Source organism: Geotrypetes seraphini, chromosome 16 (assembly GCF_902459505.1).
Source record: "Geotrypetes seraphini chromosome 16, aGeoSer1.1, whole genome shotgun sequence".
Classification (NCBI taxonomy): Eukaryota; Metazoa; Chordata; class Amphibia; order Gymnophiona; family Dermophiidae; genus Geotrypetes; species Geotrypetes seraphini.
This window is the reverse complement of record NC_047099.1, coordinates 17,226,080-17,249,326: the sequence shown is the minus strand read 5'-3', so window position 1 is coordinate 17,249,326 and position 23,247 is coordinate 17,226,080. Positions and strand designations below refer to the sequence as shown.

Here is a 23,247-nt window from a genome sequence, read left to right as displayed (position 1 = left end):
GGGGGGAAGGACCTGACCACCCGGTTAATACATAGGGGATAAAAATGGCCCCTAAGCACTCTGAAGAGACAATCAACAGTATTTCATCTGGGAAGGATACTCTCTTTGCCCCTGAATGTTCTAAAGAGAAAGGAAAGGAAAAAAATGCCCTGAAAAGGGCCTACCTGAACACATCCCTGACTGCACAGGCAAACATCTACCACCTGTTGGAGACTGAGAACATACTGGATGCTTAAGTTCTGTACAGGGATCATATACTGTTTAAGATTAGTGTTCTCAGCCTCCACCTGCTGGTAGGCGTACAGAACCCTACAGTCGGTGACTGGACCAGTCTGGATAGGCCGACAAGGAAATGCTAATTTGTAGAGACATGGAGGAGTTAACTGGAATCTCTGGCTGTGCACCAGGACATGAACTGACTAGAAACTAGATGGATCTAAGGGTCTTCCTCTGCTGTTATGTGGCATTGTCCTGGGACGAGCAGTATCTTTTTCTTAACAGAAAGGAAGTGAGAGGCCTGCAAAAACAATGAAGCACCTTGTCTTTAACCCAACCGCAGGTATTTATGTTTGCAAAAAAACTGATGAGGGAGGCGAGCCAAATTAAACGCATTAACAGTGCTTCTTCTCCTGTCTGATGGAGGCCCCAGATGTGCTACAGAAAAGCATTGATTTAATGCAAAGATAAGCCTTCAACCAAAACCATTTAGCAGGGCTGAATGGCCTGGCGATATTATAATTAGACTGAGGGTTTGTTTTTGTTTGTTTGTTTGCAGGAATGTGTCTCCCTCCCTTATAGAAGGGGCAACTTGTCACACATGGCTACAGCTCCTTGCAGCAGGATGAAAACAGTAATATTAAGATTCTGCGCTTATAAGGATGAGGCATGCCATTATAACATCACACTGAGAAATATGTGAGTAGCTACAGACCATCCTCCCTCCCCGGAATGGCTGCTAGAAACACCCTCAGTTCCTGCTGCAGTTGGAGGCGTGTGTGCAAACAACAGTTTAGACTGCCTTGAACTGGCCATCAGAGGTGAGGGAAGCAGCTAACCTACTGTGATCTCTGCAGCCACTCGTGCCACAAAGCTGGTTAGAGGCCGCCATGTACCAGGGTGAGAAAGAATAAGCATCACGATCCCGCCATTCTTCGTTTAAATTCAATATCAGACGTTAGTAACTGTCAAAGTTTATTTTTATTTTTTATTTTTCTCTAACACGGCAAGTAAATTTAGGCCAAGAAAAGAAAAAAAAAAAAAGTTTCACTGCCAAGTGTCTTCAAAGAGTTCTGGGTCCAGTCACAGAAACTCTACAAGTGTTTTTCCTCCGTTTCTTTCAGAGCTGTACCATGGTTTCTGCTCAGTCTTGGATTTAGCAAGTTGTGAGCTGTAAGAGTCTGCTTTGGTTCTAAGGCAGACCTCCACCACATTTCTCATGCTCAAGAGCCAGCCCTGGTCTTATTGGCATCACAGATGTCAGCAGCAGTGTAGGAGGAGGCCTAGATCTCAGCAGCCACTCCTCCCCCCCCGACCCCCACCAGTTCTGTCAAGGGCAGTCTATGAGCTGATATCAGGGGATGTTTTGTCTTCATCAGGAGGACAATCTATGAAGTCAGCAAGCATGGCTGCCGTGTCGTCAATCTCAGCCTGCAAGAGAAAAGCATAAGAAGTAAGCCTGAAGTATGCATAACATGCTGTGTACCAGATAAACAATACAGAAATATACCACAATATAAATACAATTTACAGTTATCAATAAAAGGAAAGCATTAAAAATGTCTGTTCCTCCTCTAGAACAGACTGGTACAGGGTGGGGGAGAATGTGGAAGATCTTACCTCAGCTTTTTTCTCAGTGCTCTGTGGGGTCTCCTCCTCCTTGTCTGGTTTTATATCCTTCTCAGTCACAAGCTCCCCTATCCGTTCTTCGGTAGATGTCTGTGCTGGAGATGTTTCGACTTCCTGGTCGGACCTTTCTTCCATTTGGATTTTTTCACATTCCTCAGATTCTGTCGGAAGGGGAGGGGGAAGAGGTGGAGGAAGGGGTGGAGGAGGGGGAGGAGGTGGAGGAGGGGGTGAGGAAGGTGGCGGTGGTGGCGGCGGCGGCGGTGGGGGAGGGGGACTTGTCTCCTCTGGTAACTGGGGTGTCTGTGTCTCCTGTACAAGGAGTGGGGTCTCCTTCACTTCCTCCTCCTCTTCCTCTTCCCTCTCTGCACTATCACTTTCAACTGTCATAAGTAAGTCTGTGTCTGCTTCTGTAGCCACCTCTTCCTCTTCCTTTGCCTCCTGTGTGCCCTCTCGCACTGGAGACAATCTAGGGGGAGATTCATCTATCTGCTCTCCAGCTCCTGACTTCTCTTCCCTTGCTTCAGAATCAGCTTGTGCTGCCGGCTCCCCCTCAGTCTCTAGTGCCTCCTTTTCCACAAAGCCAACACGCAGTTCTTCCTCTGGCTCCTCTTCTATGCACGGCATTATGTCTTCCTCATCCTCCTCCTCTTCCTCTTCTTCCTCCGTCATCACTTCATCTTCACATTCTAAGTCTTCCTCAAGGTCATCTAAGTCTTCCTCCTCATCCATATCGATTGCATCTAGACTTAACTGCCCTTCACCTTCTTCATCTTCTTCCTCCTCCTCATCCATCATCTCACCATCATATTCCTCCTCTTCAAAGTCTTCCTCATCATCAAAGTATTCATCTTCAGCAAAGTCCTCTTCCTCCTCCTCCTCCTCCTCTTCCTCCTCACTGCTGTTGAGGTTGATCACAGTGAGATCCTCTTCAACTGCCGAGGCTGGAGTTTCTGCCACAAGCTGCAGAGGTGGTGGGGGTGGTGGAGGTAAGGGTGGCGGGGGAGGCGGAAGAGCTGCAGTAGGAGCAAGGATTTGGTTAGATGATGCAGGTGAAGCTGGAACAGAAATTGTTGCATTTACTGTGGTGGCAACAGTGACAGTGATAGCGTGCTCTTTGGATGACTCTTCGGCCTCCTCAACCACCTTGGTGGGTGGAGATAGGGTCTGTTTTGGTAGCAGTCCCTCTGGGACGATCACCACGCTATCGTCAGAGTCACTGTCCAAAGAGATTTCCACATCTGACGCCTCTTCCTTCTCATAATGGATGAAGACAGGACGATGAGTCTTTCCACCAAAGGTTTCCTCACTGGGTGAGGGCATGCTATGAACTCGTGACTCCACCTCCATATGTTCATCTAACTGATGGTTCTCAACGCCAACGGTGCAAGGTGGAACAGAAGGCAACGTCAGGTTGGATACCATGGAAGACTGCAGGCGTGATGCCAGAGGTTGCCCCGATGCTAATCCCTGCAAGGGAATGGTCAAGTGGTTGGTCTGGGAACGCAGAGAAGTGGGAGCTGGGCTGTGTCGGAAAGTGGATGGCATGTCTGCTCCCAGCACAGAGGATTTCAGAAGGTCTGTTGCAGCAGTATTGGTAGCAGAGCTCGTGACTGGGAGCTGAAGAGATGGAACTCGCGGGTGGACAATACAATTACAGATCACCAAAGCCTCAGCACAAAAAGAAGAAACCTATCACAGGAAACAGAATAGAAGACATCATTAGTGGGTTACCATGTTTCAAGAATCTAGGAAGAGGAAGAAGGTGCTCTCTCTGATGACACAAAGATCAGGGAAAAAGAAAGAGGGGTGCTGTTTCTATCAATGCTAAAGACCATAACGTGGCTGCGGGGAAGCGGGGGGGGGGGGGACAACTTCATTTCTTAACCACAAATGTTGATGGGGTGTCAACATTGTCTTCAACATCAACGCTGCATGGTTACATCTGATGCCTCATATTGACTAATGACTAGACATTATTCCTATTATTGATGAGAATAATTTCCAGAGGACTATTTTTTTCTCTCTTTATTTACCTTCATGTTGTTCTCCTTCTGACCTTGGCTGAAGATGCAGACGGCACAGTGAAGGGGAGGTGGCCATCGTGGGTGAGGAGTGAGCAGGAGACAAAGCAGCAAGCGATACAGCTCCTTCCTGCACTCAGAGCTGGTATACGGACTAGTCGTTGGAAGAGCACTCTGCTGTAAGCGTATCAGCAATGGCATGACAAGCTCATGGAGCCTCTGAGGGAGGAGAGTATGAAATGGAATCAGTGTCTAGGAAAGGAGATCCAAAAACAAAACTGTGGATACAGATGTTATGGAGATAATTTATTAAACACTGACATATAAAACCATGAAAATTCAATTAAAAAAGTACAATGATAAAAAATACGGTGATAAAAATCCAACTGGACCCTACATGGTCCGTGTTTCGGCAAACACGGTTTCCTCAGGGGTCCAATGGTTTGCAAACTCACATATAAAGAATTGAACTGAAAACAGCCTATTGAGCAAAGAACATCACAGATTTTTATCACTGTATTTTTTATCATTGTACTTTTTTAATTGAATTTTCATGGTTTTATATGTCAGTGTTTAATAAATTATCTTCAGAACATCTGTATCCACAGTTTTTTTTTTTTTTTAAAGTTCTTTATTCATTTTAAATTTCTTACATCAAGTGATAAATATATAATACATATAATTTTCAATATACACTTGAATATCCATCAATATATATTTTAATACAAACATATATAAAGACCCCTTTTGCAATAAATTATAAATCATCTGTTATTATAATATTGTACCCACCCTAACCCCTATTATATGATCTATCCTTGTGCTATGATATCTGATCTTTAGAAAAAAGAGCCAATGGTCCCCAGATTTTATTAAATTTTTTAATAAAACCATGTTGTAACGCTATTGCTTTTTCCATCTTATATATATGGCAAATAGAATTCCACCAAAAAGTGAAATTTAATTTTGTATGATCTTTCCAGTTTTGAGTAATTTGTTGTATGGCGACCCCTGTTAATATCAATAAAAGTTTATTATTGTTTGCTGATATTGGACTCTGTGTTCTCATTGCTGTTCCAAATAAAATTGTGTCATATGTAAGTCCAACATGATTTTCTAATAATATATTAATTTGGGGCCAAATTGTTTTCCAAAAGGCATTTATACAGGGACAAAAATAGATTAATAGATCCACAGTTTTTGTTTTCACTGGTGGATTGTTTTCACTGTGGATCATTGGGTCTCCCCATTTTTCTTTGTAGGAAAGGAGATCCCCATCCCCCATCTGGAATTCGCTCCCAATCAATATAAGGGAAGAAAAATTACTTAGTAAGTTTAAAAGTCTCCTGAAAAGCTGTTTTTTTAAGGACGCTTTTAACTGAGTTATGCAAATTTTATATATTCAGGATGTGTGTTAGAGTACTAGTAATGCTGATAGGTGAAAATTGAGCAGGTATCCTTTTCCCCATCCTACTGTTTCATCACCTCGCCCTTTTTATTTGTTTAAAAATTGTATTTAACCCTTTATTTATTATTTTTTACCTTATGTAGTTGGTTGGTCTAAAGTTATTTTAACCGTCTGGTTTAATTAATGTGTTTTTCTTTTTTACCCCAATATTATCATTATTTGTAAATCGCATTGAATTACGATTTTGTGATCAAATCAAATTTTTATTAAACTTGAAACTATATAGTCAGCCTTACACACTGCTCCGTCAGCACCTGTTCCCCTCACATGCTGCTCCCTTTAATCATTTCCCTATCATTCTGTTCTATCCTTCAGTGCACAGTGGCATGCAACTCATGTTCAGCTGAGGTCTGGGACCTTCTCTTGGCAGAACTCACCCTATGTGTATCTTCTTTTATTAAAGTCCCACACAGCAGGATTGCCCGGCTTAACACTGGAAATGGATGCAAGAAGGGGGAAAGATAACACAAAATCAAAAGTTGCCCCTCAGTAACAATCTCTCCCCCCACCCCCATTACAAGCTGTTCTGCAAAACCTTTTACTCACCTTACAGCTGTTCTGGATTCTGCTTTCCTCCCCTACAACCACTACAGCTCAGGACTCCCCACCACCCCAAAGCTACAACTTTTCCATTCCTCCCTCCCTCAAAAAAATCTGTCCTCCTCACAGTAATTTCCCCAAAAGCACCCTACACCACCCCTTTTTTACAGTCAGAGTCTCAGGATTCATTTCTTACTAAGAACAAGAATTATCCCCTCATCCAATATAACATGCCATCTAAATTTAAGCACCATTTGTATACATACATTTATAAAATACTGCCATCCATGCCCCCCTCCCCTTTACCTCAACAAACTTCTCATGCCCTATGAACCATTTCTGTCGACTCTGCTCATAGCAACCTTGTTGCCCTTTTCTCTCCCTCTGCACTTCATTTGACCTTTTTCCAAGAGTGTTTTCAGGGACCCCAGCTCTGAAACTTACTCCCTTCTACATTTAAGGATGAGCCTACCCTCGCAGTATTCAAAAAACATCCCCAAACCCACCTTTTATCTGAGATCTTAGGCTCCTCCACTACCTAAATATTTCTTTTCTCTCCCCCCCCCAAAAAAAAAAAAAAGCCTCTCATCTTTTCCTTCTCTTGCTCTCTTCTTTGATTTTTAATTCAGTCTATGTAAACTGCAATATATCACATGTAATAAATAGTGTGCCTAATTACCTAGGAGTGACCTAGTGGTTAAACCCCCTGCCTCAGCACCCTAAGGTTGCGACTTCAATCCTGCCACTCCATGTGACCCTGGGCAAGTCACTTAACACTGTTGCCCTAGGTACCATAGTTGGATTATGACCCTCATCGGGACAGATAGGGAGAAATAAGAGTGCTTGAATGTAAACCGCTTCAAATAGAAACGGTATATAAGCAATAAAGCTGTTGTAAACATGTGCGCCAAAATCTAGCTGCGACTCATAACATAACATCGTACTTAACCGCATAACCATAAGTTTTATGTAGTTTACAAAAGATTATAAACAATAAACAATTTAATGATGGCAGGGAAATGATTTGATGTGGGTTTATGCTAGTATTCTATAAGAACACTTCTGCTCACAAGTTTTCTTACAGAATATGGTTACTAGCCACAGAAACATGGCACCCTGTTACAAAATTTCATCTTATGTGTCTTAAGTGGAATGAGAAGTAGCTCAGAGGTTAGAGGGCTGGGAATCGGGAAAGCCAGGGCTCAAATCCCGCTTGGTCAACTGACCATGAGCAAACTATTTCTTCCTTCATCGTCAGTGGTACAACTTGGATTGCAGAATCCACACGGATAGGGAAATAATTTGTGTATTTCAATTTAACTTATCTTAAGTGCCCAACTTCCTCTTAAGATGCTGTGTTTAAGTCAGTAAATCAGTTGTGGCCATTTGAGTCTTGAAACAGCTACTAAACTCCAAGGAATACTACCCATGAGCTAGAGTTTGCTCTGCAGCCCTCCAGTACCTCTAAGAGCCATAATGCACGTATCACTGTTTGCATTAACATCTTGTTTGCGGTGGCTCTGCAGCTGAGAGCCATCTCCCAAATCCATCTTCTGTTTCTTGCTTCCTGGCTTCCCATTATTCAACGAGATTTCAGCACCCAAACGTCCTACCCTTAGCTGAGAGGGCAGACAAAGAAAGAAGAAATTAGGTTCTTACCTGCTAGTTTTCTTTATTTTAGACTCTCCAGACCAGTACAGCCTTCACTGATGGGTAAAAGCTCACCATGACAAGCAGATGGAGGCTGAGACCAAACTTTTGGTTATAGTACTTAATAGATGTTCCTCCCTCTATCTAACAGTCTGCTGAATAGCCAAGCAGAACTAAGAAAAGCTAATCATAAACAGTAACAACTAATATACAGGAATGCCGTTGGAAAATGCATAGGACAGGTCTCTGCAGCAAAATGTCCCCACAGCTCGCCAGCTGAGCTATAGCCGCTGTTCTTTGATCTCCACAGCCCTAGAAAAATACTAGAACCCGCAGAAAAAGGAAAATCTTCACACGGAAAACCCGCCAGAACAAACGACAACAGACGGGGTGAGGTGCTGTACCGGTTTAGAGAGTCTAAAAGAAATAAAATTAGCAGGTAATAACCTAATTTCGCCTCCTTTGTCAACCTCTCCAGACTGGTACAGCCTTCAATGATGGGACGTACCAAAGCAGAACCATCACGAGTGGGACCCCCATAGAGCCAATACCAGAACACGCTCACTGAACACCACATCCCAATGCACCTGAACGTCCACACGGTAATGGCAAAGAAAGGAATGCAGAGACGACCAAACCACAACTTTACAGATATCCACAAGAGAAGACTCAGCACAAGAAGCTGCCTGACCCCGAGTGGAATGAGCCTTGAGAAAATCCGGAACAGACTTCTTCTGAAGAAGGTAAGCGGAAGCAATAGTCTCCTTAATTCAACACGCAATGGCAGCCTTGGAAGCGCCATCCCCCTTATGAGGACCCACCAAGAGGACAAAGAGAGTCTGCTGAACATAAGAGAGAAGGACCTGACAGACATCCAACTTGCGTAACAGCTTCTGCTCCAAAGAGCCCTCCTGACTTTCCAACACCAGGGGGACTACTGACTGACATGAAAAGGCGAAACCACCTTCGGCAGAAAAGAAGGAACATGCCGCAACACAACACTCTCCCTAGAAAACTCCAGGAAGGGAGGTCTACCAGAGAAAGATTGCAGCTCAGAAACACGTCTTGCAGAAGTAATAGCCACCAAAAGGACCGCTTTAAGAATAAGGTCCTTCAACGAGCAGAAACCCAAGGGCTCAAAAGGAGGACGCACAACCACAGACAGGACTAGATTGAGATCCCAAGACAGAACTGACGGACGCACCAGAGGACAAAGCAATTTGGCAGCCCTCAAAAAGCGAATGAAGTCCGGCTGAGATATCAAGCGCCAACCCTGCAGCAACCCGCGAAAAGTGGACAACGCTGCAAGCAGAACCCGGAGAGAAGACCAGGCCAATCAATCCGAAGGCTGTGGGACCGAGACACCATTCTCAGGGATCTAGCACATGCCGACTGAGGAAGTCCGCCTGGACAATCTCCACCCCTGCTATGTGGAAAGCAGAAATGTCCAGATGATGAGTCTCTGCCAAGGCCATGAGCAGAGCCGCCTCCTGCACCACCAGATGACTCTTGGTGCCCCCCCTGATGACTGACATAGGCCACCGCCATGGCATTGTATGAAAGCACCAGAACTGACTTGCCCATCAACAAGGCCTGGAACACTTGCAACGACAGTTGGATGGCTCAGTCTGGTCTCTAGAACACCGATCGATCAAGATGCCTCCTCCGGAGACCAACTGCCCTGAGTCGAGCGACCGAGATACTGAGCTCTCCAACCGAAGAGACTGGTGTCCATAATAAGAATTGTCCAGTGTGGCTGATCCAGACTCACTCCCTGCACTAGATTGGAAGACTGTAGCCACCAACGGAGACTGCGACGAATCAACCCCTGAAGAGGAACGGGAGAGTCCAGAATGTGCACCTGGAGTGACCATCACTGAAGGGGAGCATGCTGAAGTGGGCGCATGTGAGCTCGAGCCCACCGAACCACATCCAGGAAAGCTACCATCTACTCCAGAACCTGGAGAAAACCTCGAGCCTGAGGACATTGGGAAGCTATCAGAAGGCGAATATGCAACTACAACATGACAATGCGGGCCTCCGGCAGGAAGACCTTCCCCAAGGTACTCCAGGCGCTGAGATGGAGCCAACCAGCTCTTGGACAGGTTCTTGGACAGCGACTGCAGGAACTGTCTTTCCAAAACAGGGGGAAGGTCACCTGAAGCTGCAGACAAAATGGAGGTGCTTCCCGCCAAAAATGGAGAGGTTCCCGCAGAAAACGACCTCTCCGAGGCCTGCAGTGTCTGGGAAGCCTGAACTGTCCTAGCTGCTAAAGCAGGCAAGCCGGCAGCAGTGGTAAGGGAATCCCCAGCAACATAGACGGTAAGGGAATCCTTTTTACCCGACCATCGGCACCTGGGGAAATCACTGCGTGGGCGGCGGGGAAAGCCTAGGCTTCCCCACTGTCAGCTGCTGGCAAGCAAGGCACTCGCGAAGGGGAAGCCTGGGTGACAGCACCCGATGCGACCAGGTTTCCCCATTGTATCAGCCTGCACAGTGATTGCATATGCCGACCGCGAGTGCCTCATGTCTGTTGCACAATGAGCACTTTCTCCCGGTGAAAGTGATCATTGCGCAATACGCGATCTAGCTAGAAAACAAAGTGCCAGTTAGTAAAAAAACCCAAAACAATAATAGATAAGGGAAGGCTCCCTTCAGACCGGCACTACCTAAGGATTTTTTTTTTTTTTTAACAGAACAGACTCCACTGGCTCTCAAAGCTATACGCTTTGCTTGTTATCGGTGGCAAGGCTTACAGCTGAGGTATTTCTACAAAATTTTGGGGAGGTAGAGGAAAGGGGGAGGGACTTAACACAAGACCCGTCGAGTGTGACGACACCCCCCCCCCCCCGAGGTTGGACGGACCTCCCAAACAAGGCCCTGCCAAGCTCAGTCCGGCACCAGAACGGGGAGAAGAAGCCCTAAATAAATTCCAACAGCTCTAACAAGGGGAGATTGGTACAGCTCACCTACTACCTTGCTTGGAGACTGAGAGAAGACTGTTAGATAGAGAGAGGGACAGCTATTAAGTACTATAACCAAAAGTTTGGTCTCAGTCTCCACCTGCTGGTCATGGTGAGCTATTACCCATCAGTGACGGCTGTATCGGTCTGGAGGGGTTAACAAAGAATGGACACTTAAGGGATGAGAACTGAAGAAACCTCTATAGCAAGCCAGGTTTGTTATGAGTGGGATTTAGCAGTAGAGAATGACACAAGGACACGTACCTATGGTTAACTGTGGGGTGGGGACAGAGCCTGCAGGGACAGGGTAGTGAAGGGGATAGGGTCCATGGCCACAGAGACAAACTGTGTCCCCATATCATTCTCTAGTGACAAAAGACTTGTCTTTTGATCAGATTCCTACCACCTGCAACGTCCTTCCATCAAGTGCCCAGTTGCACAAGTATTTTACTATTGCAACAGATGAATCCATCATTGCTGACATCAATGAGCATTTCCAACATTTAAAATAGGTACTTATTTTCCTGTTCATCCACTACACTGTGTTGGTTCTCCTCTATGCCCATGTCTGAAAGATCCAATTATCTTCCCAGGGCAAGGTGGGGACAAACTATCATAGTGTCATTCTCTGGTACCTAGCTCATAAATTAACATCTGCACTCCAAGCAAAGAAGACAGTGTGCCAGTCCGAAGTCTGACTCCTGAAATGAATATAAATGCAAAAACTTTGAAGATCTATATAACAAGATGGTGGGCCATCAGAAATGTATATAGGCTGACTAGTGCAGGTTCAAATATTTAAACCTATCTGAGGTGTGGAGGTACCAGATCCATGAAGCAGTTATCAAGCTGGTTCTGGATGAATTTGAAAATGCATTGCAGTGCTAGTTGAAATCAGTGCGACCTGGACAGTGTCAGCATTCACTGTACTACTTGTTGATTTCCCATGTGTAGTAGGAACAAATTCTGCTATTCTGGGCGACAGTCAAGTTATAGCCAGAAGTACATACCAAAGTAAACAGGGACTTGGGGCCTGGGTTGTCCACTGTTGGAAACAGGATGCTGGGCTTCATATACCTTCGGTCTTGTCCTAGTATGGCAAATTCTTATATTCTTAAACAGCAGTATATCAAATTTAAATACATCCAATCCAAATTTGGCCAAGTTGATTTATGTAAGCAGTGTCATTATTAATTTTACTTTTTGCATTTTGACACATTGTGAACATTTTGATTAAAGACACTATTTGTGGATTTTGGGACAGTGATGCCAGAGTGGATTTAAAATTTTGGACCTGCACTATTTGGTTCCTGTAAATTTATGATGGTGCATCATTCATTTCGTGGGTTTGTGTTATATTGCTTATTTCTCTGGGATTTTGGCTCCGTGTTAGAGTTGCGTCCCCGCCAAAATCCCCTCCATCCCCGCAAGGAATCCCCTCTGTACCCCCTTAAAAGTTACCTGTCTCCATAAAAAGCAGCAATTACTTCAGAAAGTTTTGAATTTTCTTTTTTTAAGTCTTACTGCCTCTTTTACAAAGCTGCCGTGTGGCAACGGCCCCGAAGCCCTTTAAATCTCTATGGGCTTCGGGGCCATTAGTGCGGCTTTGTAAAAGAGGCCGTTAGTTTATTTAAACCAACAATAAAATACAATCATTTTTTAACATCCCTCTCCTTTTTTTTTTTTTAATACCCTCCTCCTCTCTATAAAAAAATATTTTTAGTAATAATCCATGAGTCACACAGCAAGGGTGCACCTAGAAAAAGGGAGCATCATGAACACTGCAGTGAGCATTAGAACATCAATATACCCAATGTTAAACTGAAGCCAGATTAATACAGATCGATCCTGTACAGCCAACGCTAAAGAAAACAGTCTTTTTCATACATATAGAACACAAACTCCCTACCACTCACACTGGCCCACTTACTTCCTTGTCACCATCACCACACTCTCCCTACCCCTGATCCTGGCAGGCCTGCCTGGCTGTCAGCATCATCTCTGTACCTCTTATGCCTGTTCATGTCACCAGACTCTCTCCCTTCCCCTTCTCCCCATTCAGCCTGCCACTTCACTCTCCCTACCCCTCTCTCTCTGCCCAAGGTGGAAAGCTATCACCTTAGCTGGCCCATCTGCACCTTATTCTCTAGCCACCTGTCAACCCATGCTCCATGTCACCATTGCCTCATTCTCCCTACCCCTCATGATGGTCGTCACCTGTCCTTTTTGCTAGTTCTCATATTAGCCATACTGCCTGCTTACTTGTCTCTGCTATCTTGTGCCCCCCCTTCCTCTCCCTGTCACCTCACTCTCTCCCTTCATGCTAGCTCTCACTCTTTATTCTTCTCACCCTGGCCTGCCTGTCACTTCCCTCTCCCTTTCCCCTAGCTGACTCTCTCAATCCCAAGCCCACCCCTGCCTAATCTGTGGGCCAAATGACTCTCCTCTCTTTCCTCCCCCACCTGTCACATGCATGCCAAGTCCCAGCACCCACCAAGCCTTTCTCCCCTCCCCCACCCCTACTAACCTGACCCCAGCAGCTCCAGCCAGCTCTCCCAGCCAACCACCCCAGTACCCAGGAGCTGCAGCCACCTTCACCATGGCAGCGGGGAGCTGTGGAGGGTGTGCATGGTTCTGGCCTGGCCTGCCCCCCTGAGGTCCTTCCCTTCTCCAGACCCAGTGCCCACACTTATCCCGCACAACTCTGGCCAGCTCAAGTGGGGATAGGGCAGAATGCAGCTGGGAGCCAGAGAGCCATCCCGCTCCTTGCTCGGGCGGCTGCACAAAGCAATGCCTTAGACATGCACGAAAAGGCAATGAAAAGTGAAGCGCCGCAACTCCCCAGAAGCAGCAACTCAGCCGCCAGTTCTCCCTCCTCTGGAACTCATCACGTAGGCAGTAAGCTCAGCACAGACACACATTGGTTCAGCTGCAGCACAATGGGCCAATCACAAACAACCTTAGAACTCTAAGGTCGTTTGTGATTGGCCTGTTGTGCTGCAGCTGAATCAATGTGTGCCTGTGCTGAGCTCCATGCCTATGTGACAGAGACTGTTGCTGCTGATTCGTCAGGAGCTCAGTGTGGCGCCAGACCGGAAATTAGGTAGGCCTCGAGTCGGGATAGGAACCCCATTCCCATCCCTGTGGGAGTCCCGTTGACCTTGGAGGGGTCCCCATGGGCCTGGGAGGGGTCCCCATGGGAGTCCCGTTGATCTAGGGGGGATCCCTGTGGGATCCCCGTTCAGACCCTACTCTGTGTGTTAGCGATTCTCCTGAAATGCTGAAGCAGCCTTTGGCAAATGCATAAAGTACTGCTCTTCCAGCGCCACCTTCTGGTGATTTGTTAGCAGAGCAAGAATGAGAGGCCTTCCTAACCTTGATGGTGTCTGAGGGAGGACTTATATCACTGGTGAGGTGAGCCAGAAGCACATCGCAGTGGTGACCAGGTCCCTGAAGAACTCCAGACGAAGCTCCGCACACCTTGATCCACATCTCCAACACCTGGTAAACTTTTGTTCGCACAGCACTGGAGGAAGGGAATACCATTAGGGTAATTACATATCAAATGATGCCTTCTTGTTGAGCAGATTCAGCAGTCGACACTTTTCCCAGCTTTATAATCAACAATCCTCTCACTTTGCAAAGCACTGGGTATGATAACACATTCAAATTAATTATTTATCTATATAAACCATTTTAAATTGGCTTCAGCAGTGACACTTAGTGCTCAAATGTTTCCATTACTCTAAGATATTACACACCCACCTCTTCATTAGCCTTCACTTGGTTTTCAAATTTAATTTCTCAGACAACTCAATGAAATATAAACCTTTCCCAAGCATATTCTAATTAGTAAAGCTTTGAACTTATCTCATAAGTTTTGTCTGTTGGCAAGGGGAAATGTGTCCAACATGTTTCGCAGATAACATGGCTTTCTCAAGGACATCCCCGTCAGCCATTCACTGCCCCCGTTTTCTCCGCTAAGTGTCACCGCTAAAGCCGATTTTAAATGGTTTATATAGATATTTAAATAATGAATTTGAATATGTTATACCCAGTGCTTTGGAAAGTGAGAGGATTCTCATTGAGCAGGCCATCCTGGCTGATATCACAGAGCTATGCCCTGCTCTGTATGCAGCGAATGCCAAAATCGCACTGCATTTTCATCGACAGTCTCTCCCCTGCTTTTCAGTCCCTTTCCCCACTAACCTGTAAGGCTTTTCCTGGCCGGGTATGATGTCATCTCTTTTTCCACTCCACAGCGTCAAAACCTGTGCAAACAGCCTACAGAACAAGCCAGCGAAGCGCACCAGTCTACTGCCACACCTGTGAAAGGAAACTAATCATTCTGTGCAGACTACTACTATTATTTATTATTTCTATAGCACTACCAGATGCACATAGCGCTGTACATTAAATACTTAAGAGATGGTCCGTGCTTACAATCTAATTAATAATAATAATAACTTTATTCTTTTATACTGCCACAATATTGCGACTTCTAGGCAGTTTACATTCAAGAGAGCTGGACATTTCAGCGAGTTACAATATGCAGATAGTCAGAGGAAATATAGAGTACATAAACTTTGAGAAAGCGGAAATGTAAGCTGTACAGTTTGCTAAGCGAATATATAAAATATACAGTTTCCTAGGAAATTTCTGAGAGGACCTGTTAGGAAAAAGTCGTGAATTACAAAAAAAAAAATACAGCGACAATTACAATATACAGTGAAATTCCGAGAGGGTCTGTTAGGAAAAGGTTGTGAATTACAGAAAAATACAGCGAAAATTTCAATATACAGCGTAATTACAATATACAGTAAAAATTACAATATACAGCAAAAATTACAGTATACAGTTCGTTAAGGATTTTCAGTGGGGACATATTAGAAGACAGGTCTCGAATTACAAAATGCGATTTGGTTAGGATTTAGAGGGGACATATTTGGAATGAGAAAAGAGAAAAAATTTCTTCATCTAACAGCTCGGTGAACATTCTGTTTAGGTGATATATCTGTCGAATAAGGCAGTTTTTATGAGTTTTCTAAAAGCGTTGTAGGTCAGTCTAGCTTTGTTGATGTAGTTGTCTAGCCAATGTTGTTGTTTGTTTGCTTGGTACGCGAAAGTTCTATCCAGAAAGGTTTTGTATTTACAATTAGTAATGCTTGGGTATGCAAAAAGATAGCAGTTTCTGGTTTGTCTTATAGGGCTGTAGAATATGAAGTAAGATAGCAGATACTTAGGTGCTAGTCCCCAAACTAGTCCCCAGACACACAGGAAGGAATTTACAAGGGGACTGATGAGGTGGATAGGGTACGGGACTATAGAGAGAATGACACAGATATTGGGTGCTTTACATGTTGGTAGGGTTAGGACTTAAACACAGCTTCAAAAAAGTGGGCCTTCAACCTGGATTTGAATATTGCCAGGGAGGGAGCCTGATGCACGAAGTCAGGCAGATTGTTCCAGGCATACAGCACAGCATGGTAGATGGGACAGAGTTGGGAGTTGGCAGTAGAGAAGGGTACTGACAAGAGAGAACTGTACACCATGCCATATGCTGCCTCCATACTTCTAGGCCTTGTACCCACACACCCCCATCCAATGCCTTGCAATCAGGGGCTGATTTTGATGAGCTAAGAGAGGAGGGAAGGCAGAATACAATGGTATTACAGTACATTACTTTAGAGATTTCTATTCTGCCATTACCTTGCGGTATGCCTTTAAAACAACTTACTTTCAGGGTGTGTTAACAAGCTTCACTTCAGCTTGGGTTTCGGGGAACTTTAAAATCTGGTAGGGCATACCTAGACATTCAGGTTTTCAAAATTACCACAATGAATAGGTCATCCGCTATAATAATACCCTTAGCGCGCATGCGTACTTCAATCGCCATGGTGCCGTGCCTGCCTCAGCTGATTTTCTGCCCCGATATCTGACGCCGGCTGACTTCCTGCATTCTGACTTCACTGCCGCTGCCAGAACACCTCTTAACCGAGTCGGCAGGAGAAGGCCAAACAGAAATTGGCACAGCAGGAGCTGAAGCAGTGGCAGCTGGCGAAGATCTACACGCTTAACCGGGTCATGAAAAGAGCTCGAGCAGCAGCAGTCTGAGACGTTCTGCAAACAGATGCAGGAAACCGGAGAGTTAAAGAGAAGCGGCAAAGATGATCGCTGGGAGCAGTACTGCTGAAGGAACTGACAGGGGGGAGGTTAAAGGAAGGGAGAAGAGACAGAAAGAAAGAAAGACAGACAGCCAGGGAGAGAGACAGACACACAGAAAGATGGGGAGGGGGGGCAGGGAGAGAGATAGACAGACAGAAATACAGGGGTCCAGGGAGAGAGAAAAACAGAAAGAAAGACAGGGGGGCAGGGAGAGAGAAAGAAAGAGACAGACAGCAAGAAAGGCCTCAGCGCCCCACTGTGCTAAAAGTCTACACATCTATTCTAGCACCTGTTAATGTTACGGGCTTAAACACTACTGATATATATTTGTCCACTGTTTGCAAATATTCTTCATGCATATTCATTGTGGTAATCCTGAAAACCTGAATGGCTGAGTATGATTCCAGAAGGTTGAAAAGCACTGCCCTAGGCAGTTGACTTTGGTAGGCAGTTTGCCTGCCTGCCTGCCTCTACATAGTAACATAGTAAATGACATCCAGTCTGTCCATTAGCTATTCTCATTAAATGATTAAATTAACTTGTCTCTTTTTTGATATTTCTGGGCCATAGACTAAAGTCCGCCTGATATCGTCCTTGGTTCCAACTGCTGAAGTTGCTATCTAAGCTTACTCCAGCCTATTCAACCATCCTGTTGTTTGCAGGATATCTACAGTAACGTCCTCATGTTCCAAATTAGTGGAGTTCCCATTGATGCCCTCCCCAGCCCATCCTACACTGAATCACTATATATGGGACACAAACCGTACAAGTATGTCCAATATTGGCCTTAGTTCTTTAATTTATATCATTTGTTTTCTAATTAGAGATCCTCTGTGTTTATTCCAAGCTTTTTTGAATTCCATCACAGTTTTCCTCTCCACAACCCTGCCTCTGATCATTCTCTTTTCCTAATCTAGCTCAAGGCAGTCGGGCCCCGATGTTCTAAACTTACCGTGCCTTTAATGCTCATTGCTAAACCAGTTCTAACCGGTTTAGCATACAAGCATTGTGCGATGCACAAAATGGATTTGCACAGTCTTTTCCGTGCCCCAAATAGCCTCCGAGAATAGTAGGGAAATGTAATGTAATTTATTTCTTATATACCGCTACATCCGTTAGGTTCTAAGCGGTTTACAGAAAATATACATTAGGATTAAAAATAAGAAAAGTACTTGAAAAATTCCCTTACTGTTCCGAAGGCTCACAATCTAACTAAAGTACCTGGAGGGTAATAGAGAAGTGAAAGTAGAGATAGAGGAAAAATAAAAATAAACATTTTAACAAGACAGCATTGATCTAAATACTTTGGAAGGTAGAAGAGAGGAGAGAAAGGAATAGATGCAGAAGGGAGAACCGTTGAACAGTAGAATTCTGGAGAAATTTAAATGATAGAAATAGAACAAAACAAAGACAAAAGGCAAAACAATAGATAAGATTAAAGATAAATCATAAGCTGGAAAGAAAAATAAAAATAAAACTTTGTCTTCAATCCACAGTTTCAGCGTCATTGATAAAGTGGAGCAAGAAAGTTTAGGAGGAGTGATGACGTTCCCAGAAAAAGGGCTTCTTCAGGGAAGAGACTTGGCTGACAGTCCCAGGATGCCTATGTCTCCTCCCCTGCGATGGTCTCCTATCCATGTATTGGGTACACTGCCCGTGCCCCAGCCGCTCCGAGGAGGCTGCCCCAGATGAGGCTCACGGTGATTGCAGGATTTTCTCCTCTGCGGGAAAGCCGCCCGGAGTTGATAGTCGGTGTGTGCTGGCGCCGCTGGAGCTGGGGCTGACAGGGGATCCCTGCCCTGCTTTTCGGGCAAGCGTTGATGAAACCTTCGTCCCAGAAGTCAGGTGCGCAGGAGATAGGCGGAGGTGGCGAAAAGCACTGCACCGACCACGGGGTGCTGAAGCCGGATATTGGGGGTGAGGCGGAGCTTCCCCGGACCAAGGGATCGGCCATTTCCTGTCTCAGGCAATTCGCTGAAGCCAGCGCTTCCTAGGCAGGTGACTCCCAGTGAGCTTCAGAAAGATCTTGGTTGTGGCTTGCAGATAGGCAACGGCGGCGGACGATGACGGCGGCAACACAACTGTTCAGCCCCAGCCTACCGCTGTGTTCGGGTCTCAGCCCCAGCTCGCCACGGTTCAGGCAAGTACAAGCAGTACAAGCAGCTCATTAATCTTAAAATGAGCACTCCAGGCAATGCCTAGACATTGCTGGATGATGCACAAAATGAAGCGCTGACCTTTAATGCTGCAAAATTACTGGCAGGTTTGGAGATGCTGGTAGCATTGAATCGCGTGTGTTAAAAGCATATACCGGCAGGTCTGGAGCTGCCGATTGCATGAGAGGTGGAAGTTTAAAAAAAAAAAGAAGTGAGACACATGCTCATAATTTTATATATATCTTGCTATACATGCATGTTAAAAGCATGTCTTAGGCATGTTTGTTAAAACCATATACCGGCTGTCGATTGCATGAAGTTTAAAAAAAACCCCACATTTGCATGGTTTGCTGGTAGTTCTCTCCTCCCCCCCACCCATGGCACTTATGATGTGCGCCTACAATGCATTACAATAAGGTATGCCTATGATTTCAATGCCTACAACGTAGCTTTTCCTGATGCATGTGCACATTTATGTCTCTTTTCCATGAGCTATTTTGCACATGTGTCAGTCACTTTCTCCGACTGACCAGATGTTATTTCCACTGACCTCATTTGCATGCAAAGCTTTTGGAGACTAGCTCGTCATTTAGAAAATGGAAAATTTACCGGCACTACGACAACTTGCAGGATTTTAATGGCAACTTTAGAATATTGGGGTCTCAGTCTAATGACCTGTGCTGCTCCCTTCCCCCATATTTCCTGCACATGCTCCATGTTGTCAATCTGGGGAGAGGAGGGTCACACTCCTCCCTAGGAGTGTAGGAATAGCCTAATGGATAGTACAGTGGGCTAAGAACTCCTTGTGACTCTAGGCCAGTCATTTAACCCATCATTGCCCTAGGTACGTAAATTTAGACTACAAGCTCACTAGGGACAGAGAAAGGAATAATGTTAGGAAATTCTTTTTCACAGAGAGGAGGGTGGTGGATGCCTGGAATTGCCCTCCTGAGGGAGGTGGTGGAGATTGAAAATTCAAAAAAGTGTGGGATGAACACAGACAATCTCTAATTAGAAAATGAATGGTATAAAACAAACTTCAGATTGGTTCAAGAAGGGATTGGACAATTTTCTGAAGGAAAAGGGGATAGAAGGGTATGGATAGAGGGCTAGTATACAGGTCCTGGACCTGATGGGCCGTCGCATGAGCGGACTGCTGGGCATGATGGACCTCAGGTATGACCCAGCAGAGGCACGGCTTATGTTCTTATGGTACTGGGTGCCCCGTATATGGTGATCTGATTTAGGATGAGTTGGGGAGAGCTTTGATAGAAACTCCAGTGACAGGATGGTTAGGATAGGCTGGAGTGTGCTTCGATGGCAACTCCAGCAGGGGGAACCTAAAGAAAATACAGAGTGGACTTCTATGGTCTATTGCCCAGAAATATTAAAGAAAATACAATTTAACCATAATGAGTTTGAATGTTAGGCAGACTGGATGGACCGTACAGGTCTTTATCTGCTGTCATGTACTATGTGTTACTATATGAACACTACTTTGGTTGTATCACAGAAAAGTGGTGTATCAAATCAATGTCTCTTTACTATTTAAGCTGAGAAAACAAATAGCCCCCTTCCATGCCTGCTGAGATTTCCATATCAAAAGTAAAGAACCACCACTTACGCCAAAATGAGCGCAGCCAGCAGATCCAGTACCTCTGCATGGACAGATGGTAGCAGCAGCGTCTTCAGGGGCCCGTCCCCCAGCCAGCTCTGCTCAGGCAAAAAGCAAGATTAGTACAGAGACCACTGCCCATCCCACCATGCAAAATCAATTCAGTAAAATGTGTTTCTCCACCAAGAATGCCTGCTGCATCCGTCCAGACATTCATACCAACAAGACTGTTCTCAAAGAGTATGTTAATCAAGGTAAAACTGTCCCAGCCAAGAAAGACTGGATATTAAGAATGAAAGTAGTAAGGAAATTGGAAAACTTACAGATGAACACAAGGGGGAGATATAATGATGCAAATGAAAAAAGATGTAGGTTTTGGTGTGGGGGAGGGGGAAGAGTGGGAAAGAAGAGAATGGTTAACAGGGAATATTCTACCATAGTGTATACATTACATTAGTGACTTTTATTCTGTCATTACCTTGCAGTTCAAGGCGGATTACATAAGAGGTTATCTGGACATTTCCAGAAGAGTTACAGAGTATACCAAGAGAAAGGGAGTAAATTTGGAGAAATTCATCAGGATTTTGTCATATAAAGTGAAAACTGAATACAGAATACCTAGAAGGAGGCATGTTAATGTGAAGCTACAGTGATTTGGACAGTGTTTGAACTATTTTGTATTATTCAATTTAGATCAATAAAAATTTGTTGAAACACAAAACAGAAGTTTCATCCTTGTATGACCGGAGCGCTGCATCTATTTATTCCACTATCCCCCTCTAATATCCTCTGGAGTCACTTTACACTTACAATATTTTTGCTGCTGATGCTCAAAACTCTGCAAATGGCATCTAGGACATCCTGAACAGGAACAGTCACAGGCACTGAAAAGCTGGAGCTGAGAGAGGAAATGGAGAAATCAAGTCTCACTAATTTTTCTTTCCTTTAACTTAACAGACCAAACCAGAACTTGTAGGTAGTATCAGCTGGTTGACAGACACTCTACAAGTTCTAGACTGGTCTGGTGAGGATGTTAAGGAAGAACAAATTATGTCTTACCTGACATACTAGTCCTTCACACTATACCAGACCAGTGGATAGTTATGCCCATCGACCAGCAAGTGGAGATAGAACAAGCAGAGTAAAACCAGAACAAGCAGAGTAAAACCAGGAAAACAAGAGTCTAGCAACCACTTTACTCTATAGGCTTCTTTCTTATTATTTTATTTTTTTCATCATGGTATCCTGATGAGAACGCAGATAGGACCAATAGCCCATCCTGCTAGCCCAAAAAAAACCCTTCAGGTTGCAGGTTTCCGGATCTCACTGTGTCTTGCCAGGTAGACCTGACGTTTCAGCCATCATGCTGTGGCTTTCTTCAGGGTATGCTGTGAGGTCTGCAAATTGTCTTTATATAGCAGGTCCTCAAACCCAATTGGCTGGGGCTTGAGGTGAATGAGGCAGGAAAGTCCGTTGGTCACCACTTTGAATTTTGATGGGAAAATCAGTTGATTTCTTTTTCCCATAGAATGGGAAAGTCTCTAGTGAGTTTAAAGATGTTCTGCCAGGGTTTCTGCAGCCAACCTCATACTTGTTGCAGGTTTCAGGGTCTTGCTGCATCTTTAGCTAGAATGTCTGTTTCACACCCCAGCACACTTATTTTTTCACCGGCTAGTTGATGAACATAACTATCTACTAGTCTGGAATAGTGGGAAGAACGCTATGGAAAATTTAATTAAAACAAGGAAAAAGGAGGTTCAGCAGGCAGAGGGATGCACAGTTTTCAAGATTCCCCCACTCGTATATTCACCTTCACAGCTTCTCTCCTTCAACTGATAAGAAATGTCATGTTGGGTCAGACCAATGGTCTATCAAACCCTTTGCCCCAACAATGGTCACCTGGAATAAACTGTCTGAATGTTTTTCTTCCTCCAACTACTCTCAGTGCCTGCCCCTATCCTTCAAGAATCACATTTGTCACCTTTGTAGGTAAAGAGATCTGAGGATGCATGGCCCCATCTTTGACGATAAGGTGTCGATTTATTTGAGTCAGTACCTGAGAAGCAGACAGAGGCATTTGCAGATGCCAGAGAATCGATGCTTTAGACGCAGCACATGAAGGGCCTCCCCATCATCTGCTACTGGAGGCAGCAGCTCCACCCCAGCACCCTCATAATGAAGTAGTTCTGAAAAAGAACGAGTACAAGACAATGCTATGATTTCCTTTCTGTGGCCCCTGAAGAGGAGGCAGAAATCTCTCTCTCTGCTGATCTACCAAGGCTAAGCAAGAGGCTGTGCTCACCTACCTGTCTCTGCTCCCTCATAAAGCTGACCTACTGTGGCATGCAATGTTGCCAGGAGACACTGTAACTGATGTTCCCAGCACTCCGTGTGTTTCACCCCCTGTGCAAATCCCGAGCCCAGAGAAGGAAGGAGGGTGTAGCACTCACATGCCAGCTAAAACCAGAGGAAGAGAGAGGCTGTCAAATAACATCAACCGTATATAGTAAGAACATAAGAATTGCCATACTGGGACAGACCAAAGGTCCATCAAACCCAGTCTCCTGTTTCCAACAGTGGCCATCCCGGTCCCAAGTACCTAGATAGATTCCAAGCAGAAAAACAGATGTTATGCTGCTTATCCTAGGAATAAGCAATGGATTTCCCCAAGCCATCCCAATAATGGCCTATGAGCTTCTTTTTTAGGAAATTATCCAAACCTTTTTTAAATCCTGCTGATTTCATCACATTCTCCGACAACAAATTCCAGTGTTTAAGTACACGTTAACATTACCGAGAGCTACACATATCTTGCCCAGTCCCA

At 44.8% G+C, this 23,247-nt stretch overlaps 1 protein-coding gene across 3 annotated transcripts in view; it reads right to left on the bottom strand.

Annotated features, from left to right (window-relative positions):
- Nucleotides 1-1,178: 1,178 nt before the first annotated feature.
- Nucleotides 1,179-23,247, bottom strand: part of PELP1 (proline, glutamate and leucine rich protein 1) — an 81,516-nt gene continuing 59,447 nt past the window's right edge. For all 3 annotated transcript variants that reach the window (XM_033923503.1, XM_033923502.1, XM_033923504.1), the window contains 11 exons: nt 22,730-22,880; nt 22,480-22,609; nt 21,234-21,321; nt 20,433-20,521; nt 14,697-14,813; nt 13,863-14,013; nt 7,337-7,493; nt 5,712-5,767; nt 3,879-4,085; nt 1,837-3,534; nt 1,179-1,647 (listed from right to left, as the gene is read on the bottom strand). In XM_033923503.1, coding sequence (XP_033779394.1) covers nt 1,558-1,647; nt 1,837-3,534; nt 3,879-4,085; nt 5,712-5,767; nt 7,337-7,493; nt 13,863-14,013; nt 14,697-14,813; nt 20,433-20,521; nt 21,234-21,321; nt 22,480-22,609; nt 22,730-22,880 — 2,934 coding nt within the window. In that variant the 3' untranslated portion in view covers nt 1,179-1,557. The remainder of the gene's footprint in view (nt 1,648-1,836; nt 3,535-3,878; nt 4,086-5,711; nt 5,768-7,336; nt 7,494-13,862; nt 14,014-14,696; nt 14,814-20,432; nt 20,522-21,233; nt 21,322-22,479; nt 22,610-22,729; nt 22,881-23,247) is intronic.